The 14,440-nt window shown below is 39.9% G+C and overlaps 1 protein-coding gene across 5 annotated transcripts in view; it reads left to right on the top strand.

Annotated features, from left to right (window-relative positions):
- The window catches only part of FERMT2 (FERM domain containing kindlin 2), a 122,975-nt gene extending 116,046 nt beyond the window's left edge, over window positions 1-6,929 (top strand). For 3 of the 5 annotated variants that reach the window (XM_060174945.1, XM_016193609.2, XM_007535516.3), the window contains 4 exons: window positions 1,315-1,335; window positions 2,498-2,622; window positions 3,845-3,986; window positions 5,687-6,929. In XM_060174945.1, coding sequence (XP_060030928.1) covers window positions 1,315-1,335; window positions 2,498-2,622; window positions 3,845-3,986; window positions 5,687-5,860 — 462 coding nt within the window. In that variant the 3' untranslated portion in view covers window positions 5,861-6,929. The remainder of the gene's footprint in view (window positions 1-1,314; window positions 1,336-2,497; window positions 2,623-3,844; window positions 3,987-5,686) is intronic. The other 2 variants (XM_016193610.2, XM_007535517.3) reach the window with 1 other exon arrangement.
- Window positions 6,930-14,440: the final 7,511 nt, after the last annotated feature.

The raw sequence follows: 14,440 nt of genomic DNA on the forward strand, positions 1-14,440 counted from the left end.
TGCTGTCCACTGAAAATTCTCCAGGACAAAGACCATGTATGACTGCCATTAACTGGCAACATAGTAGTTGATCTGTGCTTAAGGATCTTTCTAGCATTTTTCTTAGTCCTTTCCCTAGACAGACTTGCAGGTTGTTCTCAGAGGGTAGGAGCCATACATTGCTCTGAATATTGAGTAAATGCTGAAATGTAAATCCAGTTGCATGTGCTAATCACTGGACATAGTATTCAATATTTGTTCTTTAATTCTTCTTTTTTTTTTTTTTTTTACCAGAGCACTGCTCGGCTCTGATTTATGGTGGTGCAGGGAATTGAACCTGGGACTTTAGAGCTTTAGGAAAGAGAGTCTCTGCATAACCATTATGCTATCTACCCCCTCCCTAGTATTAAATTTATTTATACTGAGTTCTTGGAAAAGTCATGACTTTGGCATAGAAAAAAAAAATGTCACGACTTTTCTTGACAACCCAATATAAAACAGCACTGCTCAGCTCTGGCATATGTGATGCTGGGCATTGAACCAGGGGCCTCAGGCATGCAAATCCTGTGCTCTAACACTAAGTGTCTCCCTCATCCTCATGATGATTTTCACTATTTTTAAATGGTTATGACTCACAAACTGAAACTGAGATGGAAGTGAGAGAGAAGGAGGGACACTTGCATCACTTCTTCGCCACTTGTAAAGCTTCTCCTTTGTAGGCACCTGGGTCCTTGCACATGGTAATACGTGCACTCATCTGGTTGTGCCAACACCCAGCCCCTGGGCTAAAATTTTAGTAGCCAACACTCCTAGTATAGTGTATGGCAGCTCTTTGTTTCCCTTTCCAGGAAAAAGGATGCAAAAAACAGATGGTAATTATTTTTCTTGTGTAAAGAGATAACAGTGCACTTACTTTATGCCTTCTACATATGTGAGAAGCAGTGCATGACTCATATATTATCTGACTAAACTGAGAAGACTTAGAATATTACCATTTCATTACTAAAATAATTAGCTTTATCTCAACCAATGAGAATGAGTACAAGAAGGGGGACAGAGATTTGCTCTTTATTCCCCCCTTAATTTTAGTAATACTTAACTATCTAAAGTCATATGGAGTGTTTCTCAGTATTCTAAATGAAAAGTGATTGTTGCTTCCTCATTTTCATTTTCATGCTTCCATTTACTTTGCTTGGTTTCTACCTGATGTAATTTTTCGCATGGTTTTTGGCTGGAATTTTAGTTTGCAGGTTACCACAACTTTTCTTTGCTTCATTGCCATTTTTCTGATTTTTTTTCTGCTTCCTTTTTCTTTCCTCGCATTGTCATCTGCAGCCAGGCTATATAAGAGATTTGGTAAGTTCTCCATATTTATAAAAAAAAAAAGCAAAAAATAATTATTTAAAGCCCTAATCACAATTCCCCTCATGTAAAATCCCAAAATGAGTATGATTTCAAAATGAACTTGTCTAATAATTCATGTATAGTTTTTTTTTTTCCATTATTAAGGTCATTTCAAGTACTTAATGTTTTTAAGAAATAGTCCTAAAAAGTGATATGTTGAATTACATAGAGTACATTTTGATACTAAATTTAAGACTCATATAAGGATCAGCACATGTCATTTTATAACTATAGTGTCGTGTGTACTTGAGACATGTCTTTTTTGTTTGTTTGTTTTTATTTATAAAATGAGAGCACTGATAAGGCCATAGGATAAGAGGGGTGCAATTCCACACAATTCCCACCACCAGAACTCCGTATCCCATCCCATCCCCTGATAGCTTTTCTGTTCTTTAACCCTCTGGGAGTATGGACCCAGGGTCATTATGGGATGCAGAAGGTGGAAGGTCTGGCTTCTGTAATTGCTTCTCAGCTGAACATGGGCGTAGGCAGGTCAGTCCAATTCTCCCAGCCTATCTCTCTCTTTCTCTAGTGGGACAGGTGATCTAGGGAAGTGGGGCTCCCAGACACATTGGTGGGGTCATCTGCCCAGGGAAGTCTGCATTATGGTAGCATCTGGAACCTGGTAACTGAAAAAGAGTTAAGGTAGAAAACAAAGCAAATTGTTGACTAATTATGAACCTAAAGGCTGGAATATTGCAAATGAAGATTTGGGGGTCTCCATTTTGGAAAAGCTAGTAGGTCTATTTTAGGTATATGGAAAGAGACCCATGACCCAACAAGTTTTTACCTGAGCCTGACATCTAATATACAGGTGACCTAAGCTATTATCTGGGGGTGGGGGTGGGAGTGGGGATGGCATCATAGTTAGAAAGAGACATGTCTTTAAGTGCAGCTAAGTACTCCTCATAGTTTCTATCTTAATAAATAAAAAATTAAGAAATATATTGAGGTTTATTCTGAGATTCTAAAATTTTCATTGTTGCTTCAGATAACTTTCTAATCCCAACTCTTGCAATAAAATACTGGTGGGGTGCATAATACACATTTTAAAATTACTTTCTACCATGAATGAATATGTCTAATAATAAAAGTGATGTTTGGTTATGTTTAGATAACAGCAAGAATCTTGGAAGCCCACCAGAATGTAGCTCAAATGAGTCTAATTGAAGCCAAGATGAGATTTATTCAAGCTTGGCAATCGTTACCAGAGTTCGGCATCACACATTTTATTGCAAGGTAAGCAGTTCTACAAAAACCTATAATTAAGTAAAAAGGCAAATATTACAGTTTAATCTACTTCATTTAATTAGAAATTAAGCATTTAAGGCTATTAGGCAATAGCTCAGTGGGTAAAGCACTCACAGTGTGGGAAGCCCCTGTGGATTATCACTGGGGCTCAGTGCTCCTGGCAGCCTTTTTTTTTTTTCTTTCTCATAGAGACAAACTGAGAGGGAAGGGAGAGACCTGCAGCATTGCTTGTGAAGCTCCCCTCTCCCACAGGTGGGCACCAGGGACTTGAACCCTCGTCCTTGTGCATGTTCTACCAGGTACAGCACTGGCTGGCTACAAGTTTATAGTGCTTCCATATGGTGCTGAGGAGTGAGCGGCACCTGGGGAACTCCCTAGATGGTAGAGCAGTGCTTTGGTCCTGCTATCTCTCTTTAACTATATAGAATCTTAAAATTGGTCTGAGGCAGCTACTTGGCAGTATCACAGAGGAAAGGCCCTCTGTTCACTTCCTCGTGCCACATCTTAGAAAAAAGCTAGTGGTCCAGGAGGTGGCGCAGTGGATAAAGCACTGGGCTCTCAAGCATGAGGTCCTGAGTTCAATCCCCAGCAGCACATATACCAGAGTGAGTTCTCTCTTCCTTATCTTTCTCATGAATAAATAAATAAAATTATTTTAAGAGGAAGGGAAGAAGGAAGGGAGGGAAAAAAACTAGAACTTCCAGTCAAGGTATCAGCAGATGAGCAGCTGTTTTCTCTCACCACTGCTACCACCTCCTGCCCACCCAGGCCGCAATCTTCACTGAGAATTAAACATAATGGGGAGACAACATAAATTGCCGGCAAGGCTAGACCAAGATAGTAACTTGGGGAGAACACCAAATTAAACAGAGATATAAATGAGAAAATTTGTAGAAAATTTTCAATTTTCAGAGAAACAAGGAGTTCAGTGACTTAGCTAAAACACACAAAGCTAGCCAACAAAGATACAAAAAGAGAAGGCAGAAGAAGCCATCTTAAAATAAATGAAGATACTATTAGAGAATTATGGAACAGCTTCAAGAGGAATAGTGTTCTTACCATAAAGAAAAAGGGATAGAATTTGTATTTGAAGAAATTTTAGATTTTAAGAAGCCACCCACCAAAACCCATTAACCTATTTTATATCTTGCAGAAACCAACACATCCCCTCTCTCCAACATGATTTTAACAATTTTATTTAATTCTACAGATTCCAGGGAGGCAAAAAAGAAGAGCTTATTGGAATTGCATACAATAGACTGATTAGGATGGATGCTAACACAGGAGATGCGATTAAAACATGGCGTTTCAGTAACATGAAGCAGTGGAATGTCAACTGGGAGATAAAAATGGTAAGCTTTTACCAGTGTTGCTAGAAATAGATTTACGTTACATGTGAGTGAGTGAGTGAGTGAGTGAGTGAGTTATTGATAAATAATTCATAGGCTTTTAAAATTAATTACTCATTTCTCATTTAAACTTGCCTACTTGTAAGTAGCCCAGTTATTGAAACTAATAATCTTACAACATATCGCCTGATCTTTTTTTTTCAATTTTTTTATATTTATTTATCTACCCTTTTGTTGCCCTTGTTTTTTATTGTTGTTGTTGTTATTGTTGTTATTGATGTCATCGTTGTTAGATAGGACAGAGAGAAGTGGAGAGGGGGAAGACAGAGGGGGAAAGATAGACACCTGCAGACCTGCTTCACCACCTGTGAAGCAACTCCCCTGCAGGTGGGGAGCCGGGGGCTCAAACCTGGATCCTTAAGCCAGTCCTTGTGATTTGCACCACGTGTGCTTAACCCACTGCGCTACCATCTGACTCCTGAAATTTTATTTTTAATGAAAGCAGATTCCTAGTCAGCTCTGGCTTATGATACTGGGGATGGGATTGAACCTGGGCACTCAAAGGCTCAGGCAGGAGAGTCTTTTGCATAACTATTATGCTGTCTCCTAAGTCATATTTTAGGATCATAGTTTTTGTTGTCATAGAATTCATAGAACCTCATACTTCTGAAATGTTCAAACACTGATACTTAAAGGCTAAATATTTAAAGCAAGTATTGGGACATCTTTAAAGATGACACTTTTTTGCATAAGGAAACATGGAAAAATACATCATGACTTTTCCGACATCATGACTTTTCCGACTAACACAGGAAATAGATTTCCTCCCAGGACTCGGGCATCTTCATTAACTGAATCACCAGAGACCATTGGGAACATAATGACCTAAGCCCTTTTCAGTCAGTCTTCCTTGTCAGAATATGAAAACAAAATATAAAAGGCAGCTAAAGGAATTAGTAGAATTTATCCTTTTGGAGGAGAAGACATTATTACTTAAGAAATATAAGAATAGGGGCTGGGTGGTGGCACACCTGGTTGAGCGCACATATTATAGAGCGCAAGGACCTGGGTTCGAGCCCCCGGTCCCTACCTGCAGGGGGAAAGCTTTGCAAGTGGTGGAGCAGTGCTGCAGGTGTCTCTCTGCCTCTCTCCCTCTCTATCACCCCATTCCCTCCTGATTTCTGGCTTTCTCTATCCAATAAATAAAAAGATTTTAAAAAATCTATAGGGGAGTTGGGTGGTAGCACAGTGTTAAGTACACGTGGCGCAAAACACAAGGACAGGCATAAGGATCCCAGTTCGAGCCCCCGGCTCCCCGCCTGCAGGGGAGTTGCTTCACAGGCGGTGAAGCAGGTCTGCAGGTGTCTTATCTTTCCCTCCCCCTCTCTGTCTTCCCCTCCTCTCCATTTCTCTCTGTCCTATCCAACAATTACAACAACAATAATAACTACAACAATAAAACAAAAAGGGCAACAAAAAGGAATGAATAAATATTTTTTGAAAAGAAATAGAAGAATAAGAATAATATTTGGGTCCAGGAGATGGAACCGTTCTTGTAGGTATCTGGGGGAAAGGGGTAGAATATTTGAGAAGGAACTGAATTTTGTGATAAAAACAGGCCTTAAATAGCCTGCTAGCTTTATTTGAACGCAACTGTTTTGCATTTTACTGGGATTTGATAATTCTCTTTGTCTGTGTTCTAGGTCACTGTGGAGTTTGCAGATGAAGTACGATTGTCCTTCATTTGTACTGAAGTAGATTGCAAAGTGGTTCATGAGTTCATCGGAGGCTATATCTTTCTTTCAACTCGTGCAAAAGACCAAAATGAGAGTTTAGATGAAGAGATGTTCTACAAGCTTACCAGTGGTTGGGTGTGAATATAGATACTATGTAATGAAACTCCATGGCCATAATATTTAACTTTAAAAGCTGTTGTTCGTTATATGCTGCTTAATAAAGTAAGCTTGAAATTTATCATTTATCATGAAAACTCTTTTGCCTTATCAGACCAGTTAATATGTGCACTAACAAGCACGACTAATAATCTGCTATCATGATACAATATATGGACTTGAAAATGGCACACATTCCTTAGGGCCATGAATTGAAAACCGAAGTAGTAGGCAAGCCAGGAACAACCAATTGTCACTGATGTAAGCTAGCCAAGCTGTACGAAACTCAAGCCATTTACTTTAAAGCTATCCAGGGCTTAAACTATATGAAGTCTATTTATCATGTTTAATGCATGTATTTTAATATATGTTTGATTTGATATTGTGTTTAAAATTATCCTACTTGTGGTATTACCATACATAAGTCAGGCATGCAAATGCCTGATAATTAATAATGTCATTTGTTTTACTTTGAAGGAAAATCTTAGTCCGTTAAACTTTGTTTGTATTTGTTCTTTGAATAAGCATGTATGTATATTATCTTGTTTTTTTTTTCACCATATTGTATTACAACACTTTTTAGTATTCACCAGCATATTCACTGTCTGCCTAAAATATGCAACTTTTGCATTACAATATGAAGTAAAGGTCTATGAAGTATATACATTTTGTGTAACTAATGTACAAACACAAATTTTATAAAATTGTACAGTTTTTAAACTACTCACAGCTAGCAAATGACTTAGATATAGCATCTCTGCATTAATGAATGCTTTAAATATATAATTAATGTGGAGTTTTAATATCTGCTAAATTAAGGATGACTTCATTATAGTCATGATTTGCCACTGTGTCCTTAACACAGTCTGGACTGGCCATGTTCTAGTCTGTTGCGCTATTACAATCTGCATTGGTGCTAGTCAGAAAATCCCTAGCTCAGTAAGCCCAAAAGGGTGCCAGAAAGGGGCTGATTATCAGTATTGTCCAATAATCCATGGTTTAAAGTCTGTATAAATGCATTTTATTTTAAATAAAAGGTCTTTTATTTAATGTTTCTTTTTGTACTTATTATTTACATAGTAGAAATAGAAAACCATGTTGTGGAAAGGTTTTGACATCTTACGAGAACTTACTAAAAAATAATGTGTGGCTGGGTGATTTGCCTGGTTGAGCACACACACGACAGTGTGCCAGGACCCAGGTTCAGCTCCCAATCCTCACCTGCAGGGGGTAAGCTGCATGAATGGTAATGCAATGCTACATGTGTCTCTCTCACAAATAAAAATGAAAATGTGTCACTGCACTGGAGATGCTTGGTCTCTTAAGATTTTGTCACTTTGAGAACATTTTTCCTAACACAGATCTGCACATTTGATGGAGTCAGATCCTAATAAACTCATTGAAAATGCATCTACCAAATGTCATAATTGAGCTTGTATTGCCTTAATCATGTTCACAGTGCTCACAGGCCTATAAATTGAGCTAATTTCATTAACACACAACCTGCTTTTATAATAAAGTAAATATAATTAATTTGCTGGATACTGGAAGTGGGAACAACTAGAATATTTGTGGTGTGACCTCATCACAGAGCTGAGTGGGAGCTGCAGTTCACTGCCACCACCCACCATTGTGACAGCATCACACCATATCACCAGCCTGGGAAAAGAGCAAAATAGTTTGTACTGACTTGCTTTCACATTATCATAAAACGGAAAAGCTATTAGACAACCGTGAATCAGACCACCTGTATTTCAAAATGAACTGTGATACTTAGATGCTAGAAACACAATTCTAAACAAAAATGTGACATTTACAGATATCTCTGACTTTTTCTTTCTCAAAACTCCATCCCACCCCACCCCACTTTTTTTTTTTTTTTTGTCTATTCCAGAGAGGAGAAGCAGCACCAAAGCTTGATGGCATACAACTCCCATGTGGAGCTTAAACCTGGGTTGTACTCATGGGAAAGCAGGCACCCTTCCAGATGAACTATCTTACTACACCCAGAATTTGTTTTAAACATCAAAATGACTGTTTTGTTTTAAAGTAATACATAATGTATTTACTGTTGTTATTGCTATCATGTCACTATTCAGACACAAAACTTTGATTCTGAACTTTATTCTTGTATCTAACTCTGTTTTGGTGATTTTTTTTTTTTTTTACATCTGTTAGTTTCTCCCTCAGACACTGTGTTACTAATCACTGATAGCTAATTCAGGTCTTTGTCCTATGCCTATTATGATATAGTAGCCTCTTAGAGCAAAACTCAAATCATATTTTCCATGGCTTTTCTTTGTACTCTTAAGGCCAGGTCGTAATAAGTCTTGCTTGAAAACCTTACCAGTAAAAAACGTCTTGATAATAGGCAGGGATAGTTGGCATAATGCTTATGCAGAGACTCATGCCTGAGCCTCCAAAGACCTATATTCAGCCCCCTATACCACCATAAGATAGATTTGAACAGTGCTCTGGTAAAAAAAATATATTTTTTTAATGTTTTGATAATTATATTCTCTTTTCTCAACTGTAGGTCACCAAGTTGTATAATCATTTTTGTTGTTCTGCTATCAGGGCTATAGGTGCTGGCATTACTAATTCCAGGCCATTTTTTTCCTTATTTTTTTATTATTTTTTTTAATTTGGATAAAACAAATGGAAAGGGACCACTCATGAAGCATTCACCACTCATGAAGCATTCCCCTGTAGGTGGGGAGCAGGGGCTTGAACTTAGGTCCTTATGCACTTAACCAGGTGTGCCACCACCCAGCCGCCTGTAACTGCATTCTTTGTAGCCCTAAAGCCTCCACACAAGAGCCCTTTTACTTTCTTTCCTTATGGCTTATTCCACTATTCCTCTCCAATGGTTTTGAGATTAAGCCCCAAAACAATACCAATATTTAGCTATGATGACACCTTGTCACCTATAACCTAAAGCCAAAATAGCCAGTGAGGTACTCAAGAGGTTTTCCAGGCTTTTTTTTTCCTTGTCTTTCTTTAAGACAGGGTCTCATGCATATGCGGTTTCACTGCTCCGTGGGGCTCAAATCAGGACTACACACGGCAAGGCAAGCGACTGGTATAGTGAGCTATCTTTGCATCCCTTTACCCTCAAGCTTAAATTTTTATCCAACACCCATGAACATTCAGTATTCCTATCAAGTTTCTCAAACTGGTCAGCTCTCCACCTTGGGACAACACTTTGCATTTGCCCTTCTATTGATAAGTCATTCCAAAAACCTGGGATGTCTTTATCCCTGAACATTCCAGTTTCTACATATTTCTAAGGCTCAGCACCTTTCTAGCATCCTAGAAATTTTAGAACAAGCCCAAGTATTCTTTTTTCCCCATAAATGCTTCCAAGTTTCCTTGCAGCCAGTAATATTCTTTTACTCTGAATGGCCATAAATTTCATCCTTTTGGGAATTTTAAGAGTAATCATCTTTATGACTACATATGCAAATTCATGAAAACTTAATCTGCTATTCAGAAGAATTAAAGTATGGAAAGTATTACTATTTTTTGTATAAAATAAACATTTTCTTTTAAATTTTTTTTTTATTTATTGGATAGAGACTGTCAGGGAAAGAGACAGAAAGACACCTGCAACCCTGCTTCACCACTTGCAAAGCTTTCCCCCTGCAGGCAGGGGCCAGGGGCACGAACCTGGTTCCTTGTGTATTGCAACATGTGTGCTCAACCAGGTGCACCACCGCCTGGCCCCTAAAATAAACATTTTCAAGAACAGAAAATAACTGTTATTCAGTGACTCCTTGGCTAAAGCAAATCATATTTTTTTAATTTGTAGAGAGGGCATGGGAAGATAGGAAGACAGAGAAACTCCTGCAGCCCTGCTTCACTACTCATAAAGCTTCCCTCTGCAGGTGGGGACCAGGGGTTTAAACCTGGGACCTTGCACGTGGCAATGTGTGCCTAACCAGGTGTGCCACCACCCGGCCTCAGCCAATCATTTTCTGTAAGAAAAAGGACCTAAGTTGGACTGAGTGCGTTCCTCAGACACCTGCCACTCGGACATGAGAAATTGTACTCAGGTGTCAACAGCTATCCTGTAGCCATCCATGAGCCACCTTTGAAGTTAAAAAGTACCCAGACTTTTCATAGAACACGTATGTTCACACTTCAGATTTCGTGTCTTTAGTTCTAATCCCCCCCCAAATTTGGCTTGAGTTTTGTGTTAATGAATGTTCACATCTAGATTATTAAAGACGGTTTAAATTTAAATGACTTTCCATTCTGAAGACATAGTAATAGCTTTTTTTTTAATTTATAAAATAAAAATATCAAGACCATAGAATAAGAGGAGTATGATTCCACACAATTCCCACCACCAGAGTTCTGTATCCCATTCCCTCCATTGGAAGGTTCCCTATTCTTTATCCCTCTGAAAGTATGGACCCAGGATCATTATGGGGTTCAGAAGGTGGAAGGTCTGGCTTCTATGATTGATTCTCCGCTGGACATGGGCATTGGCAGGTTGATCCGTGCTCCCAGCCTGTCTATTTTTCCCTAGTGGGGCAGGGATCTACAGAGGTGGGGTTCCAGTACACATTGGTGGAGTTGTCTGCCCCGGGAAGTCAGGTTGATTTCATGGTAGCATCTGCAACTTGGTGGCTGAAAAAGCATTAAGATATAAAGCTAGGGACATTCTATGCTGGACTCATTTCAGGACCAGTCTTCCTAGAGTGGCAGAGTATGGGGGCAGTCATTGTTGATCCACACTGAGGGCAAGTTCCTGTAGAGACCCACAAGAGTGTCCACTATGTTGTTCCTGATGGAGATTACTAGTGACAGTGGAGAGAAGGATCTGTTAGAGATCTAGGCCCATCATGTCTGTGTGAGAATCCTAGGATTCCCTTACTAGGTGTCAGGCTGCAACATGGAGGAGAGAGAGAGGAGATCCAAAGCGGAGAGGGAACACAATTCTTTATTCGCAGGGGCACCTCAGAGTTGGGTGAGCGTGCAGCAGTTCAGGCCACGTGGAGCTAGCAAAAATGGCCGCCTCCCGCTATGCACAGCACCCTTCCCTGCATACATTCACCGAGGTGAAAAGCAGGCGAGAGAGAGAGAGACAGAAGCAGGAGGAATTTATAGGGCAAAAACCAGGAGTGACGAGTCAAGACAGGATTGGTTGGGAAAGGCACTCCGAGAATATCGTATTAACTCTCGTGGGAATTGGCAATAACCTGAAGGGACAACATGGCAGAAAAGGCACTCCAATAATATCATCTAACTCTCGTGGGAACTGGCAATAACCTGAGGGGACAACATAGCGGCTGTGACTGCATCTGCACAATTTCCCAGCATCTCCCCCTTTCCTTTTATCTAATGGCCACAGTATAGGAAATGTAGAGTGGAGCAGGCTTAAATGTTTTTAAGGAATGCCATGCTCAGGTGGGAAGATGTAGGATGTTTGTGTGGGGGAGGGAAGACTTACATGGCTGCCAACCTTGTGAGATTTATGTGATCCCCTGTGCTAAACCCCTCTGTAGAGAGAGAGACTTACCTGGAGGGACTCATCTCATAGGTTAAGCTCTGCCAGGCTCCACCATCTCCTCACAATTTTTCTACATCTTCACCTATCTTTCTATCTAGTCATCGCATTAAGATGGGTCAATGTCTGTAAAACACTCCATCTGTGACAGAGGAATAGTAGTGTAGGGGTGAGCAGAACCCTTTTGGGCATAAACCTGAATGCTATAACAAAACAGGAAGGGACAAGTAGAGGAGCAGTAAGAGCCAGTGTGATGCTAAGGGAAGGCTGTTGGGCAAGGGGGCATTTCCTGTCTCTGGGCGCATCTCCTGAATCTGGGGACATGTCCTGCATGTGGGGGCAGGGCCTAGTAATGGGGGGGGCATTTCTTGCCTCAAAGGACAGGACCTGCAGGCGGGAGGGTGTGACCTGCCAAGCAGAGGGGCTATTTGGCATTGTATAGTCCTCAAGACAATAGGCTGCAAAGTTTATGAACTACTGTGGGTCAGTCTTAGAAAAACCAGCGGCGTGAAGGGAAGGAAGCTGCTGTAAAATTGTGTAAAGTGTCCAAAAGGTATACCAGCAAGTCCGATAGAAGTCTCAGTCCAAAGTAGACAACTAGGGGAAGAAATGCCAGGGAATGAAACGCTGCACGTCTATCTCCATGGGGAAGGTCAGCCACTGGAATTCCACTTTTCTATAGAAAGTGAGCTGGAACTGCCAAAACGTGACAGGCAAAGAAGAAGCAGGAAAGGCAGACAGGCAGTAAGAAAGTTTTGTTCTTGGAATCTGTGAATCAGTTTCTTCAGATCGTGTCAGGTTATATCATGGGTTTCGGGGTGTGTCACTGTAGTTGTGCAGTCTAGTGGATGATGTCAGAGTATGCAGGGGTTCAGATGGTTTTTCCGGGGATTCCTGTGAAAGAAACACAAACAATCTGCTTCCCATGGTTAGCAGGACATCTGATTCTAATTTTTTATAGAAAAAGAGGTTTGGTGCCTTAGCCAACTGAATATTGGGGGGATGTATCTCCCCTTGTTTCTTTCTTTACTTAATTGGGCCTAGGCATTTGGCGGGCCTTCTCAACAACCATTTGACTTTGGGGGTAGTAAGGGATGTCTGTGGCATGGGTGATGTTATAAAGGGAAACATCTTTAAATTGTTGGCTGACAAAGGCAGGCCTATAGTGGCAAGATGAGATACATCAGTTAAGTGTAGAAAAATATGTGAATGTTGTTAATTCACATAAGTTGTATATGGAGGAACTTCTTATAGTTTAATACCTTACCATATGAGCAGATGCTTCTTCATGGGAATACTTTGACATAGTTGTAGTCAATTACTTGTGAAAAAGAAAAACTTTTAACAAATTAGAAGTTTGCTATAATTGATAACTCAATGATTATAATTGGTTTAAGTATCTTTATAATTTTGATTAAAGGTCATCTAGTGTGACCTCCTGTAGCAGTCTCTACAGCAGGATCTTCAGACCAATTTTAGTTAAAATATATATTGATTTCTTTAACTATTTTTACTTTGGACTATAAACAGACTAAGGTTACTTAGAGAGTTAAGTTAATGACAATGGTTTTAACATTTACAGTGTCAGATTGATGCCAGATCTGTTGTGGATTAATTTCCACAAGATTAGTTTACAGGGCACTTTTGGGGGCCCTCCAAAGATGTCCTGTGTAGAGAATTTGTATTTTAGTTTTGGGGATGTATTGTCACATTAAATATTTAGACTTTTACATTAAATAGTTAGTTACTTTTAGCAAATTAATTTTTTTACCTTGGCTGGTAATAATGTAGCTTCAAGGTTACACTTTTAACTGTTAAGTTAATGTTTACCAAACTTGAAACATACCCATAAACATTTAGTTATAAAACACAGGAGGAGAAAAACTTTTGTTATGAAAACATATCATTTTAAAAACGAATTTAGATCTGTCTTTACTCACACAGTTTAAGACTAAGCATTTTACATTTATACCAAGGCTTATATATAAAAAAATCAAAAGAGGAAAAAACAAATTTTTGGACTGTTTCTGGATGTCTATAGAAACCTTGGCTGAGTCCAGCATTTTTATATAAAGTAAATTAAAGTTTCATAGTACTCTGAGCAAAATGGGTCATACAAAAATTTTTGGTCATTCAACACACTCACTCACAAAACATAACTGGCCAGTCATAGCATAAGATATTCAGAGGAGGGGTAGGAGAGAGGGCTCTGTGAACCAGATTTTTCAGATTCTGCCATGTCGTATTATGGGTCCTGGGGTGCGTCCTGCATTTAGTCCTCTTGCAGTATTTTTTGTTTCTCAGGGATAGCAGCTCCATCATGCGGGTATTGCTGGACATGGCAGGCAGGAACCCAGACAGGTTTGGAGTAATTCTGCGGAAACACACATGCAAAACCCTTCCACATGGTCAATAGGGGTCAGGCCCTTTCCAAATTTTATCGAGTGGGTCTTTCCATTTGACCTTCATAGCTGGGAAGGTGAATGGTATTTGCTAATGAAGAATAATAGGAGGTAGGTCCGAGTTTTTGTAAAGATTCAAGAGATTTAATGTAGTTAAGGCTTTTGGTAGCTGGATATTGGGGGGGTACATTCCCTCTGGATGATGGGGTGGCCTGATAGTAACCAAAAGAGCCATCATTAAAGTATGTCAGTCTCTTATCCTTTTCCAGCTTTTTAGTCCCTACTTTATCTGGCATGGCTGGACTTAGAATTATTGAGGGAAGTGAAATAGAAAGTAGGTGGGGGGGGTCGGGCGGTGGCACAGTGGGTTAAGCGCATGTGGCGCAAAGCGCAGGGACCAGCATGAGGATCCCAGTTCGAGCCCCTGGCTCCCCACCTGCAGGGGAGTCGCTTCACAGGCTGTGAAGCAGGTCTGCAGGTGTCTATCTTTTTCTCCCCCTCTCTATCTTCCCCTCCTCTCTCCATTTCTCTCTGTCCTATCCAACAATGAACAACATCAACAATGGCAATAATAATAACCACAGCAAGGTTACAACAACAAGGGCAACAAAAAGGGGGAAAAAAATGGCCTCCAGGAGTGGTGGATTC

Source organism: Erinaceus europaeus, chromosome 16 (genome assembly GCF_950295315.1).
Source record: "Erinaceus europaeus chromosome 16, mEriEur2.1, whole genome shotgun sequence".
Taxonomy (NCBI): Eukaryota; Metazoa; Chordata; class Mammalia; order Eulipotyphla; family Erinaceidae; genus Erinaceus; species Erinaceus europaeus.